Source organism: Molossus molossus, unplaced genomic scaffold (genome assembly GCF_014108415.1).
Source record: "Molossus molossus isolate mMolMol1 unplaced genomic scaffold, mMolMol1.p scaffold_m16_p_2, whole genome shotgun sequence".
Taxonomy (NCBI): domain Eukaryota; kingdom Metazoa; phylum Chordata; class Mammalia; order Chiroptera; family Molossidae; genus Molossus; species Molossus molossus.
The window spans coordinates 1,938,960-1,956,767 of record NW_023425355.1 but is presented as its reverse complement, the minus strand read 5'-3'; the positions used below and the strand labels follow the sequence as shown (position 1 = coordinate 1,956,767).

At 41.9% G+C, this 17,808-nt stretch overlaps 1 protein-coding gene across 9 annotated transcripts in view; it reads left to right on the top strand.

The window, feature by feature from the left end:
- TAF1 (TATA-box binding protein associated factor 1) overlaps nucleotides 1–14,885 on the top strand; it is a 54,580-nt gene extending 39,695 nt beyond the window's left edge. For 7 of the 9 annotated variants that reach the window (XM_036270376.1, XM_036270375.1, XM_036270373.1 and 4 more), the window contains 7 exons: nucleotides 4,574–4,641; nucleotides 4,971–5,087; nucleotides 8,509–8,634; nucleotides 9,693–9,797; nucleotides 10,067–10,223; nucleotides 10,796–10,973; nucleotides 13,110–14,885. In XM_036270376.1, the coding sequence (XP_036126269.1) occupies nucleotides 4,574–4,641; nucleotides 4,971–5,087; nucleotides 8,509–8,634; nucleotides 9,693–9,797; nucleotides 10,067–10,223; nucleotides 10,796–10,973; nucleotides 13,110–13,326 (968 nt within the window). In that variant the 3' untranslated portion in view covers nucleotides 13,327–14,885. The remainder of the gene's footprint in view (nucleotides 1–4,573; nucleotides 4,642–4,970; nucleotides 5,088–8,508; nucleotides 8,635–9,692; nucleotides 9,798–10,066; nucleotides 10,224–10,795; nucleotides 10,974–13,109) is intronic. The other 2 variants (XM_036270379.1, XM_036270377.1) reach the window with 1 other exon arrangement.
- The last annotated feature ends 2,923 nt before the right edge of the window (nucleotides 14,886–17,808 follow it).

The following is a 17,808-nucleotide window of genomic DNA, read 5'->3' as shown; positions in this document are numbered from 1 at the left end:
TCTCCCTTGTGCTCTCCTTATTGCTCATTAGAAATTAGAGAGTGGAAATGTCCTTTGTCAGGTCAGTTATCTATCTGTTATTGTCTCCTGAAAACACCTAGAGCTAAGCGGTAATATAGAAGTATTGGTAGGCTCACAGATGCTCAGTAATAATGATAGCAAATGGTAAGCAAGCAGAAATGTTAAGAAAGACTGCTTGGCCTTGTGATGGCTGGCTTAAGATAGGAGCTTTTGTAAGGCAATAGGAAAAACTCAGAAGATGTTCATTGAAAAATGAGCAGAGGGCAGATGGACAAATCACAGAAAACAAAAATTAAATAGCTAATGAACATGAGTAAATATTCAGTTGCACCTGGTAATCAGAGGAATACGAATTGAAACAAAGAGGTACCAATTTTTTCACCTACTAGATGAGCTCATTTTTTAAAGGGAGTATTCAATGCCAGTGAGGCAGGTGCTCTCGCATACTGCTGTTGGCAGCATAAAATTGTAAGATGTTTCTGGAAAGCTCTTTGGCAGCATTGAGAGACTTAAAAAATAGTTAAGCGAACAGACTTTATAGTCCAGTAGGCTTGAATTTGAATATTGTCCCCTCTGCTTAATATCAATGTGACTTTGGGTAAGTAACTCAGCCTTTGCTTTCCCATCTGTAAATGGGAATAATAATAGTACCCTCCTCAGAGGGCTATTGTGAGGATTAAATAAAATGAATTTCTGTATAGTAACCCTTTAAGGACTGGGAAATTGGAACTCAACTTCTACTGTCCTCCCCCCCGACACACATACTTTTATTATTCCCACAGTGGCCCATTTATCTCTGTAAGTCTTTTCACTAGACTCCTCTTTTCTTCCTAAGCTGTGAAACCTAAAGCTGATTATCTTACTTTCAGTAAGCTCCTGATTGCTTCAGAATATAGAGCAACATTTTTAGCTTTATGGAGGTAGTTATGGACCCTTCTGAGAGTCTGATGAAGAAACAGATTTTGTACTCAGAAAAATTGGTATTACATAGAGAATTTTGTTTAGAGTTTGAGGAGGTTTATCTCTCTCGTTATCATCTTGTTAAAAAATTCCTGGTATATGCCCTGGCTGGTTTGGCTCAGCGGTTAGAGCATCAGCCTACAGACCAGAGAGTCCCGGGTTCAGTTCCCACTAAGAGCATGTACCTCGGTTGCTGTTTGTCCCTGGCTCCATTTGAGGTTGTGTAGATGGCAACCACCTCTTCCTCCCGCTCTATCCGAAGATAAATGCAAAAATGTCCTTGGGTGAGGATAAAAAAAATAATAAAACAAACTTAAAAAAAATTCCTGGTATGGGTAGAGATAAGAAAACATCTGGGTAATTTTGTCCTTTTTTGGTGGTGTTAACCAGTGGTTTGCCAACTTCACCACCATCTTTCATCAAAAATATTTCAGTGTTACTTTGCATACAGTAAAGTAATAAAGTTAAATAGCTGAAGCTCTTGTAACTCTTGAGAGCATGGACTGTCAGAAACAGAACAGACACGGTAGTAATCAAAACACATAGACACTGTATTGGCTATGTAAGTAAGTGTCTGTTTTTTAATATTCTGGGGATATTAGTGGGTATAGAGTTGTATGTTGCAAAGAAAATAGGGAGGGTCTTGATGTGTAGTCTGTAATTTTAGCCGTGAGGCAGGTCCTGATAGGTAGGAGGGCCAGTATACTGTGAGAAGCTAATGTACTGGCTCGGTGAAGGAGACCTGTAACCTGTAGACAGCCTTTTTCTCTAGCATAATGCATTACTGTCAACATGAAAGCTTGTCTGATAACTTCTGTAATCTGTCTCCATCAGTACTGTGAGGACCAACCCACCGGTGGTCCTAGGAGATCAGAGCTCTGGAAACTTGAGCTGCAGTCTTCTCGTCACTCAAACTGTTCTTGATTGTGAGCCGGCTCTGGCTGTATTTATGTGTCTGGAATATCCTGATGGTTGACTGAGTTTTCTTTCTGGTTTGTTTGTATTAGGTACAGTCAGATTGTGTGAGGACACAGCTTTACTTTACATCTTTTAAAGAATAAATGGCATATACTTGTGAGAGGTTTTAACTGAAAGAGACTTCTTTGTTCATAGAATAGCTTGTAGCAGTCAGAGTGGGTTTGGCATGAAAGCTTCCCATATACACGCAGTATATTTTGTGTCCTTTACATCCTGAGAAATAGTAGGTTTAACTCAGGGATCACCTCCCCTGTGAAGCTTTTCCTAATTCATCTTTCCCTCTTACCTCCCAGAATTGGCCACTTCCTTCTCTGTGCTTCTCCTGAACCCTGTATGTATTTTTTCACAAATAATGTTCCCTATTTGTTTATAGTCTATCTCACCATGCTAGACTATAAGCTTCTTGAGGATATGGTCTGTGTCTTACTCATTTCTGTGTATAATGCTTGGCCCATAAAAGGTACTCAAAATGTTTTATGAATGAATGGGTGAATAAACAGTGTATTAAAGAATATTATAAAGCACTAAGGCAGGGATTAAAAACTCAGATGCCTTCAGGATCCAGGCATAAATGAATTAAGCAGACCCAGTAGGACTGTGGTAACCTGGAGAAGACATACTTTATCTAAAAGGGGCAGCTGTTTCTCAACCCCAGCCAACTGGTGCCTTGTGGGGATGCTGGCCCTGTGTTGCCAGAACTTTGAAATTTTTAAGAGAAGTTAGACATTTGGGTTTTTATATAAAATATCTTGGTTGTTAAGTGTTGTCATTTCGGATTTTTAAACAACTTTATTGAGGTATAATTTACATACAAAAAGTGTATATAGAATGGGTGTATAGCTCAATCCATTTTCACAAACTGTACTGCATTTTTTTTTATGGGCCAAAAAAAAACTGGATTGACCTGCAAGCCACCAGTTTGCAACTTGTGACAAAGCCATATGGGGAACTGTATAGTTTAGTTCAGAATCACCTAAGAGGTAAAAGCATCTTAAAGAGACATCATCCAACTGCAATGTGTAGGCCTTATTTGGATTCTGATTCCAAGAAGTCAAATGTAAAAGAATATTTATGAAATTATTGGAAATTTGAATGTTGATTGGTTATTCAATAATATTAAAGAATTGTTTATTTTAGATGTAATATAGTTGGATTTTTTTTTTTTATCCTCACCTTGAGGACACTTTTTTTCTTTTTTCTTTTTGTTCAGATAGAGTGGGAGGGAGAGAGAGGAAGAGAGAGAGAGAAACATCGACGTGAAAGGGACACATCGAGTGGCTGCCACCGGCATGGCCCAACCAGGGCTGGGGACAAACTGCAACCGAAGCACATGCCCTTAGCGGGAACCAAACCTGGGTCTCTTTGGACTGCAGACCGACGCTCTAACCGCTGAGCAGAACTGGCCAGGGCTGGTTGGATTTTTTTATACACTTTATTTTTTTGAACAATGTAGAGCAAAATTGAGCTAATATGGTATAGAGGGTTCTTATGCACCAGTTCCCATATGCTGTGTGCCCCGCCACATGCACAGCCTTCCCCATTATCAACGCCGGCACTAGAGGCACATTGTTACAATAGAACCTACACTGGCACATTGTTATCACCCAAAGCCCACAGTTTACATTGGCTTTCACTCTTGGTGTTATACAATCTATGGGTTTTGGCAGTGTTATAGTATCATATGTGCTTATTTTTCAAAAGAGTCCTTAAAGCCCTGGCCGGTTTGGCTCAGCGGTTAGAGCGTTGGCCTGCGGTCCGGAGAGACCCGGGTTCGGTTCCCGCTAAGGACATGTACCTCGGTTGCAGTTTGTCCCCGGCCCTGGTTGGGTCGTGTGGGTGGCAGCCACTCCATGTGTTCCTTTCACGTCGATGTTTCTCTCTCTCTATCTTCCTCTCACTCTACCTGAACAAAAAAGTGGAAAAATGTCCTCAGGTGAGGATAAAAAAAACAAAAAAACAAAAACAAACAAACAAACAAAAGAGTCCTTAAAGATACACACTGAACAATTTGTGGATGTAATGAAATGATACTGGAATTTGCTTCAAAATAATTTGGGCCCTGGCCAGTTTGGCTCAGTGGTTAGAGCGTCGGCCTGCGGTCCTGAGAGACCCGGGTTCGGTTCCCGCTAAGGGCGCGTACCTCGGTTGCAGTTTGTCCCCGGCCCTGGTCGGTTGTGCGGGTGGCAGCCACTCGATGTGTTCCTTTCACGTCGATGTTTCTCTCTCTCTCTCTCTCTCTCTGTTCCTCTCTCTCCCTCCCACTCTACCTGAACAAAAAAATGGAAAAATGTCCTCTGGTGAGGATTAAAAAAATAATAATAATAATAATTTGGGAGGAGTGTGGAAGTTCAGATTTAAATGAAACAAGATTGACCATGTGTTGATAATCATTGGTGCTGAGTAGTGGGTACATGGGAGTTCATTATGTTAGTGTCTTTGTTTTTTAATACATTTGAAAATTTCAATCTCCAAAAGTAAAGTCAGAGTCCAAGGGAAAGCTGAAGCATGATCTTCAGGGCTAGGATAATATTGGAACACCAGTGCTGGTGACAGGATGTAAATTTCTGGAACTGAAATCTGCAAAGGTAGCAACACTTTTTTTTCTCACTTATAGGGCCGGAAAGTCAGTACACTAAGACTGCTCAGGAGATTGTGAATGTCTGTTACCAGACATTGACTGAGGTAGGTGGCAAAGAGAAGGTCCCCTTGGGATCTAGCTTTATGGAATCCTTTTGTTCCCTTGGGTGTGGATGCCTTCCCTGCCGATTCTATTTTAAAATGTAACATCCTGCTCCCCCACCCTCACCCCACAGCCCTTATATCCTTCCCTGCTTTATTTTTCTATCTAGAACTAAATGTTTTTAACAAACTATATAATTATTTAATTATCATGTGTCCTGCCTCTAGAATAAAAGCTCCATGAAGACAGGAATTTTTGTCGGCTTTGCTTACTTTTATATCCCCAGTGCCTAAAAATCATGTTGAATGAATTCACTAATTTTATTTCTCAGTATGATGAGCATTTGACTCAGCTTGAGAAGGATATTTGTACAGCTAAAGAAGCAGCCTTGGAGGAAGCAGAATTAGAAAGCTTGGACCCAATGACCCCAGGGCCTTACACACCACAGGTGAGTCTGAGGACTAGGAACCTCCTCTTTTAGTTTTATTGGTTTGGGAAATTGGGAGCATGTTCACAGATGCGTTTACTGAGATACCCTTCTTCTCTGTCCTTCCTCTTCATATGCCTTTCGTGTGCTTTCTTGTCTTCTCAAAGGCTAAGGTGAGTGAGGGCCATGGGTCTTGGTGGCCTTGTTGAATTAGAAGAGGCAGGTGTGGGTTGATTGAGTGGGGTGGGTTCTTAGTTGTTTAAGCAGTACTTAGGAATACCAGATTCCTGACTACTACAGCCAGAGGCCTTTCTCTTGAGTCTCTGGAGCTTCCTTGCCTGTGAATTAGGGCTCTGGCACTCCCTAGAGTACAGACTTCTCAGTTCTAGGGATGGGCCATATTGTTTCTTTGCTTTATACACACCTGGTTATTCATTCCCTCAGAGGTATCTCAGTGTAGCTCAGATGTCACCCATTTTCCTGGATTGATTCCCTCTTTTCGTAAATGAAGAGAGGTAATATTTATAATCTTAAATTTATAAGCCCAAAGACTAAGAGAGTAGGATTAATACGATTTTTTTTAGTGCTGCTGTTCTGACCCTTGAATAAACTGAGTATATTTCATCAATGCTATACTCTTAGAGGGATGGCATATTTGAAGAATAGGACTTACCAGAATATATTTGGTGCTTGGTTTCTGTGTTGGAGGCACTATGGTAAAGTGGAAAGTACATGAAGTTTGGCATAAAATAGGCCTGGGTTTGGATCTTAGCTCTGCTACCTTCTAGCTTAGTGAACTTGGAAAGTTAACCTCTCAAACTCAGTTTTCTTTTCTCTAAAATGTACTTTTCAAGATTGTTATAAACACGAAATGAATTAATTTGCCTGGCACATTAAGTACACATTCAGTAAATGTTTGTTTTCTTATCTGTACAAAAGTTATCTACAACGTTTTCAAGGGCCCTTTCAAATTTAACCAATTGTTTTAATGCAAAAATTCTCCCAATTCCCACTGGAAAACTTTTTTTTGTTCTATTTAGGTTTTGCTCTGAACTGATAATGCAACCTGTATAATTTCTGTTAGATTATTGCTGTCTGTATTTCATTCATGCACTCGTCCTATCTGTCTTTTACTCTCTCTTTCATCCTAAAACATAGGTTACTGAGGGGCCGTGTGTAAAGAACCCTAAGATACTTCTTCCAGGCCCAGAACAAGGAAAGGCTTTTGGAGTGTGTGGGCAGATTGGGTCAAGGGGGCTTGGGTGAGTGATGTTGCCCAGAAAGGCCTTATTTGCTAATGGGCCTACAGCTCCCACCAGATGCTTTCTGGTAAGTTAAAGCCTGGGTTTTAGCCATCATTCCCCAGGAGATTTTAGCCTCGAAGTGGCACGTGGTTTGCTCTAGCCTATGACAGCATGGGCCTAGTTCTTTGGTGAGTCAGAGCCTTAGACCTGAAAGTCTTCTTCCTTTCTTCTCTCCCCTCCCATGCTCTCTCCGATGACTGAAGAAAACCTGGCAACTGTTCTCCCTCCTGAGCAGTAGCTGTAGCTTGGTACAGGTAGAGGGTCTTCTATGAGGAATAGGGCGTAGATAGTGCTTCTTCATTATTCCAGTTCACCCTCTCATCATCGCCTTCAATCATATATATATAGATTTTTAAATAATTAGCCCAGCTCATTACCTCTTAACCTGTGGAAGATGCATGTGAGTGATCCTCCTGACTCATTACTACCCTCAAACCCACATGCTATTAAAGAGTGTTATGTGAGTTAACCTGTTATAATACAATTCTGGTTGTGTAGAAACATCATAGTAATCACACTTGACCGCTGGCTCTAAAGGGTAGTGGTCAGTGATTTATTTACACTCAGCTATTCCCACCTCACTTGTATTACATCACACATTCAGCTTAACACTTCTTTAAAACTGCTTACTTTGCCCTGGTCTGTTTGGCTCAGTGGTTTAGAGCATTAGCTCGCGGATCAGAGAGTCCCGGGTTCGGTTCCCGCTAAGGGCACGTACCTCGGTTGCAGTTTGTCCCTGGCCCTGGTTGGGGTCATGTGGGTGGCAACCACTCGATGTGTCTCTCTCACATCGATGTTTCTCTCTCTCCCTCTTCCTTCCTCTCTCTAAAATCAATATAGGAAAAAAATAAATAAAAAGATAATACTTAAAAAATAAATAAAACTGCTTACTTTGCAGTTGCCCACATAGCCTTTCATTCCCTGGTTTTCTCTTCCATCCCATAATTTGTTTATTTACTCTGTAATCCTTTAAGTTCTGGTTTGCCTCTCTTTCTCCAAGACCCTCTTCTTGGTCGGCCTTGCTTGTTAAAAAAAGCAACAACAAAGTAACATATACAGTTTTTTGTTGTTGTTGATAAAACTAACATGTTCATTGGAAAATATAAAGAAGAAATAAGTTACCTAAAATAAGTTCACTACTCAGAACTAACCACTGTGAACATTTTGGTGTGTTTCTTTCACATCTGTGATGTGTGTGTATATGCACATACATGCACGCATGTGTGTTTATAGACGAGCTTTTAAAGTGAAATTGTTCAAGATAGTTTTGGGTCTTGTTTTCACTTCACATTATATTACAAGTACTTTATATCATTAACTAGTCATTGAAAACATGATTTTTTAATAGCTGCATAATATTTCTATCCTAAGAGAACTCTATTTCTCCAGTCTGTTCTTTATTGGTCCCCCCTGCCCTACTATCACTGAATAAGTCCTTTTGCGAAATCCTTGTTCTCTTCAGGAGAGGGAAGAAGGTATCTATAATATATTAAATACCAGGCATCGGGGAAGGAGCTTACACATGTCTCTTAAATCTCCCAACAACCTTGTGAGATAGACATTATCATCCATGTTTTACAACGGAGGAAACCAAGGTTTAGAGAGATTAAGTAGTTTGTTAAAGTTACTCAGCTAGCAAGTGGTGGAGCCAGGACTCAAACCCAGGGCAGTTTACTCCAAAGCCCATGATTTTTCACCACGCCATTTTGCCTCAGAGCATCCTCCGATGATCTCTTGTTGGTACTGAAATTTCTTGATCCTATTTTCTATTAGATGTCTCTAAACCAATCAAAACAGCACTGGTACAAAGCCCTGGGTCTAAAAACAGTAAGACAAGGCTTAGAAGAAATTAGATTATTGGCCAGAAAAGCTTTTGGGACATCCAATTGTCCCATAGCTCTTATGCTTTCTGCTTCTGGCACGTACTGATCATATACATTAGATGCCTCTCTGCTAGAATGAGCGACATTTGTAAGATTCCCCAAAACCTGTCCATAAAGTTGTTTCAAGCTATGTTTTCTCATTAAATGGATTGGTCTGCATGACCTCTTTCTGCAGTGAGTGCTCTAAAGGGGAGTTCTCTGTAGTTCTTACTTCTTTTCCTAAATAGAAGCTAAGTTGTATGATTTGTGCTACAGCCTCCAGATTTGTATGACACCAACACATCCCTCAGTGTGTCTCGAGATGCCTCTGTATTTCAAGATGAGAGCAATATGTCTGTCCTGGATATTCCTAATGCTGCTCCAGAAAAGCAGACGACACAGGTAGGGGGTTCTTTTTCTCTGTGATATTGGTAGTGTGCTTCAGAGTGGGGGAGTGCTGGTGCTGATACATGACATGTGTCAAGGCTAATTGAGCTCCTTGGCCCTGGGAATTCAGGTTAAGGATGTGATTTCAAGGTGGGATGGTGGCAGGTCGCATGATGCTCCAGGGCTGAGGTGGGCTGGGCAAGAAAGACTCTGACGTAGTCTTTGAAGGGTATGAGGAGGGGGAGGGGGAAGATGGAAAACCTAAGACACCAGCCCCAGTGAGTATGCTTACCAGAAGCTTCTGGTTACATTATACCTTTATATGTTAGGAGCCCCACCAGTACAGGGCAGGCCAAATCCCAAGGCGATATCAGAGGGCCTTTGTAGTGAGTCCCAGTCTGACTTTAACCCTTGGAACCAGCTAAACAAACCAATCCACCAGAATTACTGTCTACGTTCTGTCCCCATGGGCAGTCAGGCACAGCAGAACTTTGAGGAAAGCACAAGTGTGAAAAGTAGAGGACGCATCAGAACAACCTTACAGGTGACTAAAAGGACCAACTATATTCAGAGACAGAGTTCAAAGTAATTGCCCTTCTACTCTACTGTATGTGTGCTATAATCTAAGTTCAAATTATTTATAAAATTAGATTAAAATTTTAAATTGGCCTTTGCTGGCGGTATCAGAAGATACTTCTCATCTGAAGCCAGAAATCCTATTAGCTGATTTCAATCAGGGTTCTACTGGAGAGCATAAAACCCAAAAGGGTTTTTTCTATTCCAAAGAATCCAAGCCAAGCTAAGGAAAGCTTGGATTAGAAAGGAAGAGTCTCCTTGTGATATTGTAAGAGTGGACAAGGACCTTCCTATTCGTTGGTTTTTTTCGCCCTGTTTGTGATTTCCAAAGAATCATCGGGGGAAAATGCACATGCCCTGAGCTGTGTAAACAGCCCCCACTAGCTGTGGGGTTGGCTGGGATATCAGGGAGGAGCATCCACCCTGGGTGAGAGCCCTCGTTAACTCCTCCTACAGGCACGTCCCTCAATGATGTGCTATTTGTGTTCCTTACTCAGATGCGCCAGGGCCGAGGTAGGCTGGGCGAGGAAGACTCTGATGTAGATATTGAAGGGTATGATGATGATGAGGAGGAGGATGGGAAACCTAAGACTCCAGCCCCAGTGAGTATGCTTACAGGAAGCTTCTGGTTACATTATACCTTTTTATGTTAGGAGCCCCATCAGTACAGGGCAGGCCAAATCCTAAGGCGATATCAGGGGGTCTCCATAGTGAGGCCCAGTCTGACTTTAATCCTTGGAACCAACTAAACAAACCATTCCACCAGAATTACTTGACTTCCTGTGAGGCAGCAAGGGGGGGGCTGGCGGTGGCTTCTGGTCTCTTACTTTGGTGATTGATGGGACTTTTCCTCCCAACTGGTCTTCCTCAGGAAGGTGAAGATGCAGATGGCGATCTTGCAGATGAAGAGGAAGGAACTGTGCAACAGCCTCAAGCCAGTGTCCTGTATGAGGATTTGCTTATGTCTGAAGGAGAAGATGATGAGGAAGATGCTGGGAGTGATGAAGAAGGAGATAATCCTTTCTCTGGTAAGTCTTGCTCCTTTGCTTCTGTTCCTGTGTAGCTCACTGTAGCACCCTGAGGACTGGATAGGAAGCTCTTGACCACATATGCTCTTTTGATGAAGTCCTAGTAATAGACCTCAGAGTACAGAGCACTCACTCGGAGGCTGACCAGATTCACTGGCCTTAGAGGAAGTGAAGAAATTCCACACAGGAGATACGAAAGATGACAGTGGGAAAGGCAGTGCCCAAGTAGCACCTTTGATTTGAATACTTGATGAAAAATAGAAAAGTGTTCCATGTGGCAGTAGGAAAGGACAGTTGAGAACAAAGATCCTGCTTTCAGATGTTTTGTGGATCAGTGACAATGGCAGGAGAAAATGTAGGAGATGATAGAAGAAAAACAGATAGATTGGACTGAGACAGAAAAGGGAAATGGTTCTTTGGATTTAGTTTCTAAACTACATCTCTTGCCAGTGTTGACCCGAGGCGAGGTGAGGCGTCTAGGCAAGATGCCTGTCTAGATGTGTGGAGTTTTGAAAGACCAAGCCAAGATGTTCATTCTGTCAACTTATCTCAGAATCTGTCTCTTTTCACAGCTATCCAGCTGAGTGAAAGTGGAAGTGACTCTGATGTGGGATCTGGTGGGATAAGACCCAAACAGCCCCGCATGCTTCAGGAGAACACAAGGATGGGCATGGAAAATGAAGAAAGCATGATGTCCTATGAGGGAGACGGTGGGGAGGCTTCCCATGGTTTGGAGGATAGCAACATCAGGTAATCGACAGCAACATGCTACAGGGCTGTGGCATTCGTGCCCAGCTATGATGTCAAAGGGCCCAGCGTCAGATTACTTTCCTCCATCAAACATTTCCTGGGCACCTACAAGGGCCAGGCACTGTGCTAGGCCCTTGGGGATACACAGAGGAGCAAGATATACCCTGCCCTTGAGGAGCTCACAGTCTAGTGGAAGAGACTGATAAAAACAAAATCATTACAAATACAATATGATAAGTGCTATAGCATAAGTTAAGTACAAAGTGCCAAGTCACCAGTGAGGAAGGAATGTCTCACCCTGCTTTGGAGTAATCGGGAAGTTTCACATACAGGGAACACTTAACTGGCCCTTACAAGATGAATAGGAGTCTACTAAGTAGATAAGTGGCAGCAGGTGAGGAGATCCTTAGAGATGGAGCAGTATGTTCAAAGGCACAGAAATGTAGCAAAGTATGTGCCAGAGTGAAGGGAGGTTGTTGGGAGTTGTAACTCCAAAAGCAGCAACGTTTCATATTGCAGAATACCTCAAATGGCATGCGAAGACGTTTGGATTTGGGGTGATGGGAATCATTATTTAAGGAAACGGAAGTAACATCAGATTTGTGTATTAAATAACTCTAGGGCAATGATAAGGATCTCAACTGGGCTCTGTTAGAGGCAGGGAGGAAGGCACATATTCAAGAGCTATTTAGAAGGTAGATTGATGGGATTTGGGAGGTAAGGAGATCAGGTATATAATGAATGGAAAGCCACTGAGATAGCGAAGAGGAAGAACAGGCATTAGATGGGGTGGGAAAGGAGGAAAAAATGAATTTGTTTGGACACGTTGGGTTTAAGCTACATATGATACATCTAGCCAAAGGTAGCCAGAAAGCAGTTAGAGTCTTTATTCATTCAGCAAATATTTATCACAAGTACGAAAGTCACAACGATGTGGATCCTTCCTCTGTGGAGTTAAGTCTAATGGGAAACCTAAAGCAGGTCAACAGATGACCATAGTGTAGCATGAACAGTGCTGTGATAGGAGACTACAGGATTTTTCTGGGACTTGGGTAGGAGTGGGGTAGGGGAGCTGGTTAGAGAAGGAAACTGAGCTAAGTCAGAAATCAGAAATTTTGAAAGTGCGTTCCCTTTGGCCCCCAAATTTCATGTCTAGGAAATCCTATGGGAATAATAAAACACCTTCATCAGGATGTATGTACGAGGATGTTTATCACAGCATTGTTTCTAATAGTGACAAAATTGGAGACAGCTTAAATGTCTTAGTGAGAGACTGTTAAATAAATCATGTTACAGCCACACAATGGAATACCGTGCAGCTATAAAAATGATTTTGTAGATGTATGTTTATAAAGATGTTCATTAAAATCAATAGTGAAAAAAGCAGATTCCTAAAGAGTATGTAGAGTATTCTAATTTTGTAAATAAAAAATATTTAAGCATCTAAGTGAAGTGCTTAGAGAAAAATTGGAAGGTCATATACCAAAAGATTATCTCTGGGTAGTGGAGTTATTGGTGATTTTTTTTTTTTTCTGGTTGTCTGTTCTAATATTTTTAAACCAGTGAACGTGCATCATTTGTGTGATTTTTTTTAAGTAAAATTAAGAATAAACAAACAAACAAAAAATAAAGCACACTCTGGCAGAAGTGTGAAGAATTAATTGGAGGAGAGCAAGCCTAGAGGCATGAGGACTGATTTCAGTGGTGCAGGCCAGAGGTGACAAAGGCCTAAGGCAAGGCATGCAGAGTAGGGATGAAGCGAGGGATAAAGACAAGATATAATGAAGAGGTAGACTCCTAGGACTGTTGCCTAACTGGATATGTAGGTGAGTGAGGCCATAAGTGGTAAATGAAGTGACGAGGCTATCAGAGCATTTATGGTCACATAAGCTGGCAGTGTGTTGTTCAGGCATAGGGGAGTTTCTCTCATTCAGGTTCTTGTGTACATGCAGTTGGCAAGTTGATGTTTTTGAACAGGATAATTTTTCTCTCAGGGACCTGTAGAACAGTCCAGAACTAGTCATTGTAGTGTCCAGGGGAGGTGAGATGGGCTGATCCCTTGGTGGCACCAAGAACGGGACTGGTCAGCTAGAGGATGGTGCTCGAGCTTGAGAGATGACATGTTTCTCTTCTCAGTTATGGGAGCTATGAGGAGCCTGATCCCAAGTCGAACACCCAAGACACAAGCTTCAGCAGCCTCGGTGGGTATGAGGTATCAGAGGAGGAAGAAGAGGAGGAGGAGCAGCGCTCTGGGCCGAGCGTACTAAGCCAGGTCCACCTGTCAGAGGACGAGGAGGACAGTGAGGATTTCCACTCCATTGCTGGGGACAGTGACTTGGACTCTGATGAATGAGGCTTCCTTTAGGCCTCCTTGGTCAGCCTTCCTTGTTCTCCAGCCTAGGTGATTCAATTTGTTTATATTTGTACAGTGTCTGATCCTGAAATCACCAGATTAACTAACACCTTAGCCTTTAAAAAATAGCAAATGAATGATAATGAATCGCCTCTCCTGATCTTCCTGGGGCAATGTCACCCTTTGAATTGAAATCAAGCAACCCATTTCCTCTACCACTGATAAAAATAGAGCAATCTCCTCTTTCTTCAGTGCCCACCTTTAACTTCATTTATTGTTCTTCATATCATTTGTCCCTGGGGAAGGAGGAGAAATTATTAAAGGACTAATAACTTTATGTCCTCTTGGTGTATTAGAAATTTTCCAAGCATGGTATCAACTCAGTTTTCTAGCAGGCTGGAACAGATGACAGCTCCCCTGCTGGGACAGGGAATTGGGTTCGTTCTCGTGGTCTCTATGCCACACTGAACATACAAACCTGTTGAACAAACTGCCCATTATTTTATTATTTATTTGAAAATGCAATTCCTTGTTCCTAAATGGGTTTGAGGCAAATGTTACAGACCTTTGAAACAGCCTATATGTCAGAAGTGATATGTTGCCATGTGAATGTGTTCTGTCCCCCACCCCCAGGGGAAATGGTAGGAAAATGGTAAGTTCCTTAGGGCAAAGACTGTGTCTTCTGTTTCTTTTCATGCTTAGGATATGGTTCTGTGCATAGTAGGTACTCAGTAAATATTCCTAGAATCATAAAAGTTCTCAACAGATTTGTTATTTAACATCTGCTTCATCATAAGCACTCTATCAGATCCTTGGGATGCAAAGCTAAATAAGACACATTCCTTTACCCAAAGAGCTCACCATCAAGTTGGGGGAAGGGGGGTGAAATTCAAAACATGTTAATAAAGCATTACAGTTCTGTGAGATAAGTGCAATTAAAGAGCTAGGTATAAAGTATAGGGGAAAACAGGAGTGATCATGTCTGAAAAAGTCAGGGAAGTCTTCCTGGAGGTAATTTTTAAGCTGATTGTTGAAGAATTAGTAGGAGCTTGCCAGATGGGAAAGTCCAGGCAGAATGAAACATGAAGTGGAAAGGCCGAAGTCTAGAAATGGCAGAGTGTGTTCCTAGTTTGTTTGTTTGTTTGTTTGTACCTGCCTTGTCCCAGAAAGGATTTAAGGTGGTTTAGTTCCAGTCCTTGAATGCTGGAATGGCTAGGGATGAGACTGAAAGATGGGCAGGAAGCGTATCAGCAGCTTCGATTCTGATGCTGATGAGTGTGAATTTTATATTATAGGAAATGAGCTCTAGAGGAGTGATATAATCAGGTTTGTGTTTTAGAAATTTTCTGTGCATTGAATGAAGAAATTGAAGAATCATGTCAAGTGTGATCCCATTTTTGTAAGACAAAATCATGTGTGTATATTTATATGTATTTATATATACTTGTGTGTGCAAAGGAAAGGGTCTAAAAGGATATATGCTAACCTATTCACAGCGATAACCTCTGGGGAATGGGATTGGAGGTGAAGGGGCTTATATGGTTGCATGTATGCTGGGTGGGGTATTGTGCTTTTATTTCTGTATTGTTTGAATTTTTTACATGTATTCTTTTTTGTAATAAAAATGTTTTTTAAAAAAATCAAGCGGTAGTGTGGAGAGTGGTTTGGAGGGGAGCAAATCTAGATCAAGTAAGGAGTAATGGAACCCAAACTAGAGCTGTGGCTTTAAGATGGGAGGAGCGGGATGGATTTGAGAGGTCTTTAGGGCATAGAATCAATAGGACCTGATGACCAGTTGGCATTTGGGGGTGGAAGAGGACGAGGAATGGAAGGTGGCTTTGAGAATTTGGGTTTGGGGGAGTGAATGGGTACAGGGTATTCATGCATTCATTCAACATTTATCAAGCCACCCATTTTTGTCAAGCAGTCTGCTAGATGCTGATACAAAAGTAAAATATAGTTTCTGATTGCAGAGAACCTAGGTCTAGAATAGAAGGTACATATGTAAATAACTAAGTTGAATAAAAAGCAATCGTTCCAATACATATTTATAAGGTTCTGTGGTGAGAGGAAGGAGTTACCAACTCTGCTTATGGGGTAAGAACAGGAAGTCTTCAAGAAAAGATCCTTGAGATGGATCATGAAGAGGAGGAAGGAGTTGGCCTGACAATGGGGGGAAGAAGGGAGGAGGGCTTTCTAGGCAAAGAGAACAGTGCTTGGGGGCATGAAACTACATTGTCTGTTCGTGGAACAAGTAGTTGGGGTGGGTGGAATGTAGAGAACATATATAGTGTAGTGATTACAAGGCTCAGGATCAAATGCTTCTTGCAGAGAGAGAGCACTCTGGCAGCAGCATGCCTGTGGATGGACTGGGGAGGAGATGTCAGAGAGAGAGGGAGATTTAAACTGGCTGAGGTATTGGCAGTAGGGGAAGAAGTGCATCTTGGTGACTGATTGGAGAATGGAGAGTAACCAGAACCTAAGTTTCTGACTTAGGTGACTGGGTAAATGGTGGTGCCATTCTCTGAACAGGTTGAAGGTGGAAGGAAGGAGAAATAGCTAAGCTTGACTGGAAGCATGCACATTTAAACTGTGATAGGTATAAAGCTTAGGATTAGTGCAACCTTGGAAATAGGTGACATCACCCAGCGTGCTTGTACAGTCAGAGGAGCATGGAGGACAGAATCCTGGAGAAGACCATTATTTAGGGGTGGAAGGAAATGGAAGGAAAAACCTGAAGAGTGATAGCTTTCAAACCAAGGAAGGCATTTTAAGGCATAAAAGAGACAACATATATTCCACAGAGAGGTGAAGTGAAACGAATCCTGAGAGACAGCCTTTGGGTTTTGGCAGCTCGGATGTCCCTGGTGATCTTAGCTAGCAGAAGCAGTTGTAGTGAGATTGGAATCAGCCAGCAGCAGAACGAGGCACAGATGGAAGATGAAGTAACAATAGAGATCACACTCTATTCTCTCAAGAAGCTAGGCTGTGAGGAATAAAAGGGAGAGTCTGAAGATGGAAGACAAATAAGCCTTCTTACAAAAGCTTAGGGTAGAAAGCAATAGAGAAGTTAGAAAAAAGCAAGAGAGGACAATTGTGGGAAAGACCTCAGTGTAAACAGGAGGGAATATTAGTTACCTGGAGGGGAAGAGATCTTTCCCCTGAGATAGAGAAAAGTAGTTACAGATCAGTGTGTAGATAAAGGAGATAAAAGTCGAAGAGGGTCATAGTTTATAGTTTCAGTTTCCTCTGTGAGACAAGTAAATCATCCTGGTGAGAAAAGCGAAAACTGGATGTGAGCTTGAGGAAGGGTTGAACTGCCGCGGGGGATAGGGAAAAACTGGAAACCAGCTAAATGTACCTCAGCAGCAGAGACGATGAATCATGATGGTATATCATTCAGTAAAAAATATGAAACTTAAAAAAATGTGAGGAAAATCTGTATGTGCTTAATATGGAAAGACAGTCTTTTTATTATGCAGTTCCAGGTGTACAACATTATAGTTCATCAGCCATATACACTACATTGTGATCACCCCCAAAAGTAATTACTATTCATCTCCATGCAATTGATCCCTTCACTTATTGTTTTTGTTGTTGTTGTTTTTAATCCTCACCTGAGGACTTTTTTCCATTTTTGTTCAGTTAGAGTGAGAGGAAGAGAGAGAGAGAGAAAACATCAACGTGAAAGGGACACATCGAGTGGCTGCCTCCCACATGACCCCAACCAGAGCTGGGGACAAACTGCAACCAAGTTACATGCCCTTAGTGGGAACCGAACCCGGGTCTCTCTGAACCGCAGGCTGATGATCTCACCGCTGAACCAGACTGGCCAAGGCCCCTTCACTTCTTTTGCCTATCCTCCTGCCCAACCCCCTTCCCCTCTGGTAACCACCAGTCTGTTCTCTATCTATGAGTTTGTTTCTGTTTGTTCATTTTTTTTAGATTCCTCATGTAAGTGAAATCATGGTATTTCTCTTTCTGACTTATTTCACTTAGCATTGTACCTTCAAAAATATGCTTTTTTGTTGTTAATCCTTACCCGAGGATATATTTTTTCCATTGATTTTTAGAGAGAGTGGAGGAGAGAGAGGAAGGGGAAAGAGAGAAAGAAACATTGACATGAGAGAGACACATTGATTTGTTGCCTCCCGCATGCACCCTAACTGGGGCCGGGATAGAACCCAAAACCCAGGTATATGCCTTTGACTGATAATCTAACCTTTGACCCTTTCATGTGTGGGCCAGCACTCTAACCACTGAGCAACACCAGCCACGGCCCTCAAAGATATTCTTGAAAAAATAAGTGATAGCATGGTAGGCAGCATTTAATTTAATCTGTTTAGGGAGCAAAGAAGATACAAACCCATGTTTGCATAGTCACAGAAGATTAGGCAAGATGCAGTTCTGTGAGGTAGAGTGGGAGGAGGGCTTGTTTTCACTGTAAACCCCCCTGTTAAAGTGTCTTTTTTTAATGGTCAC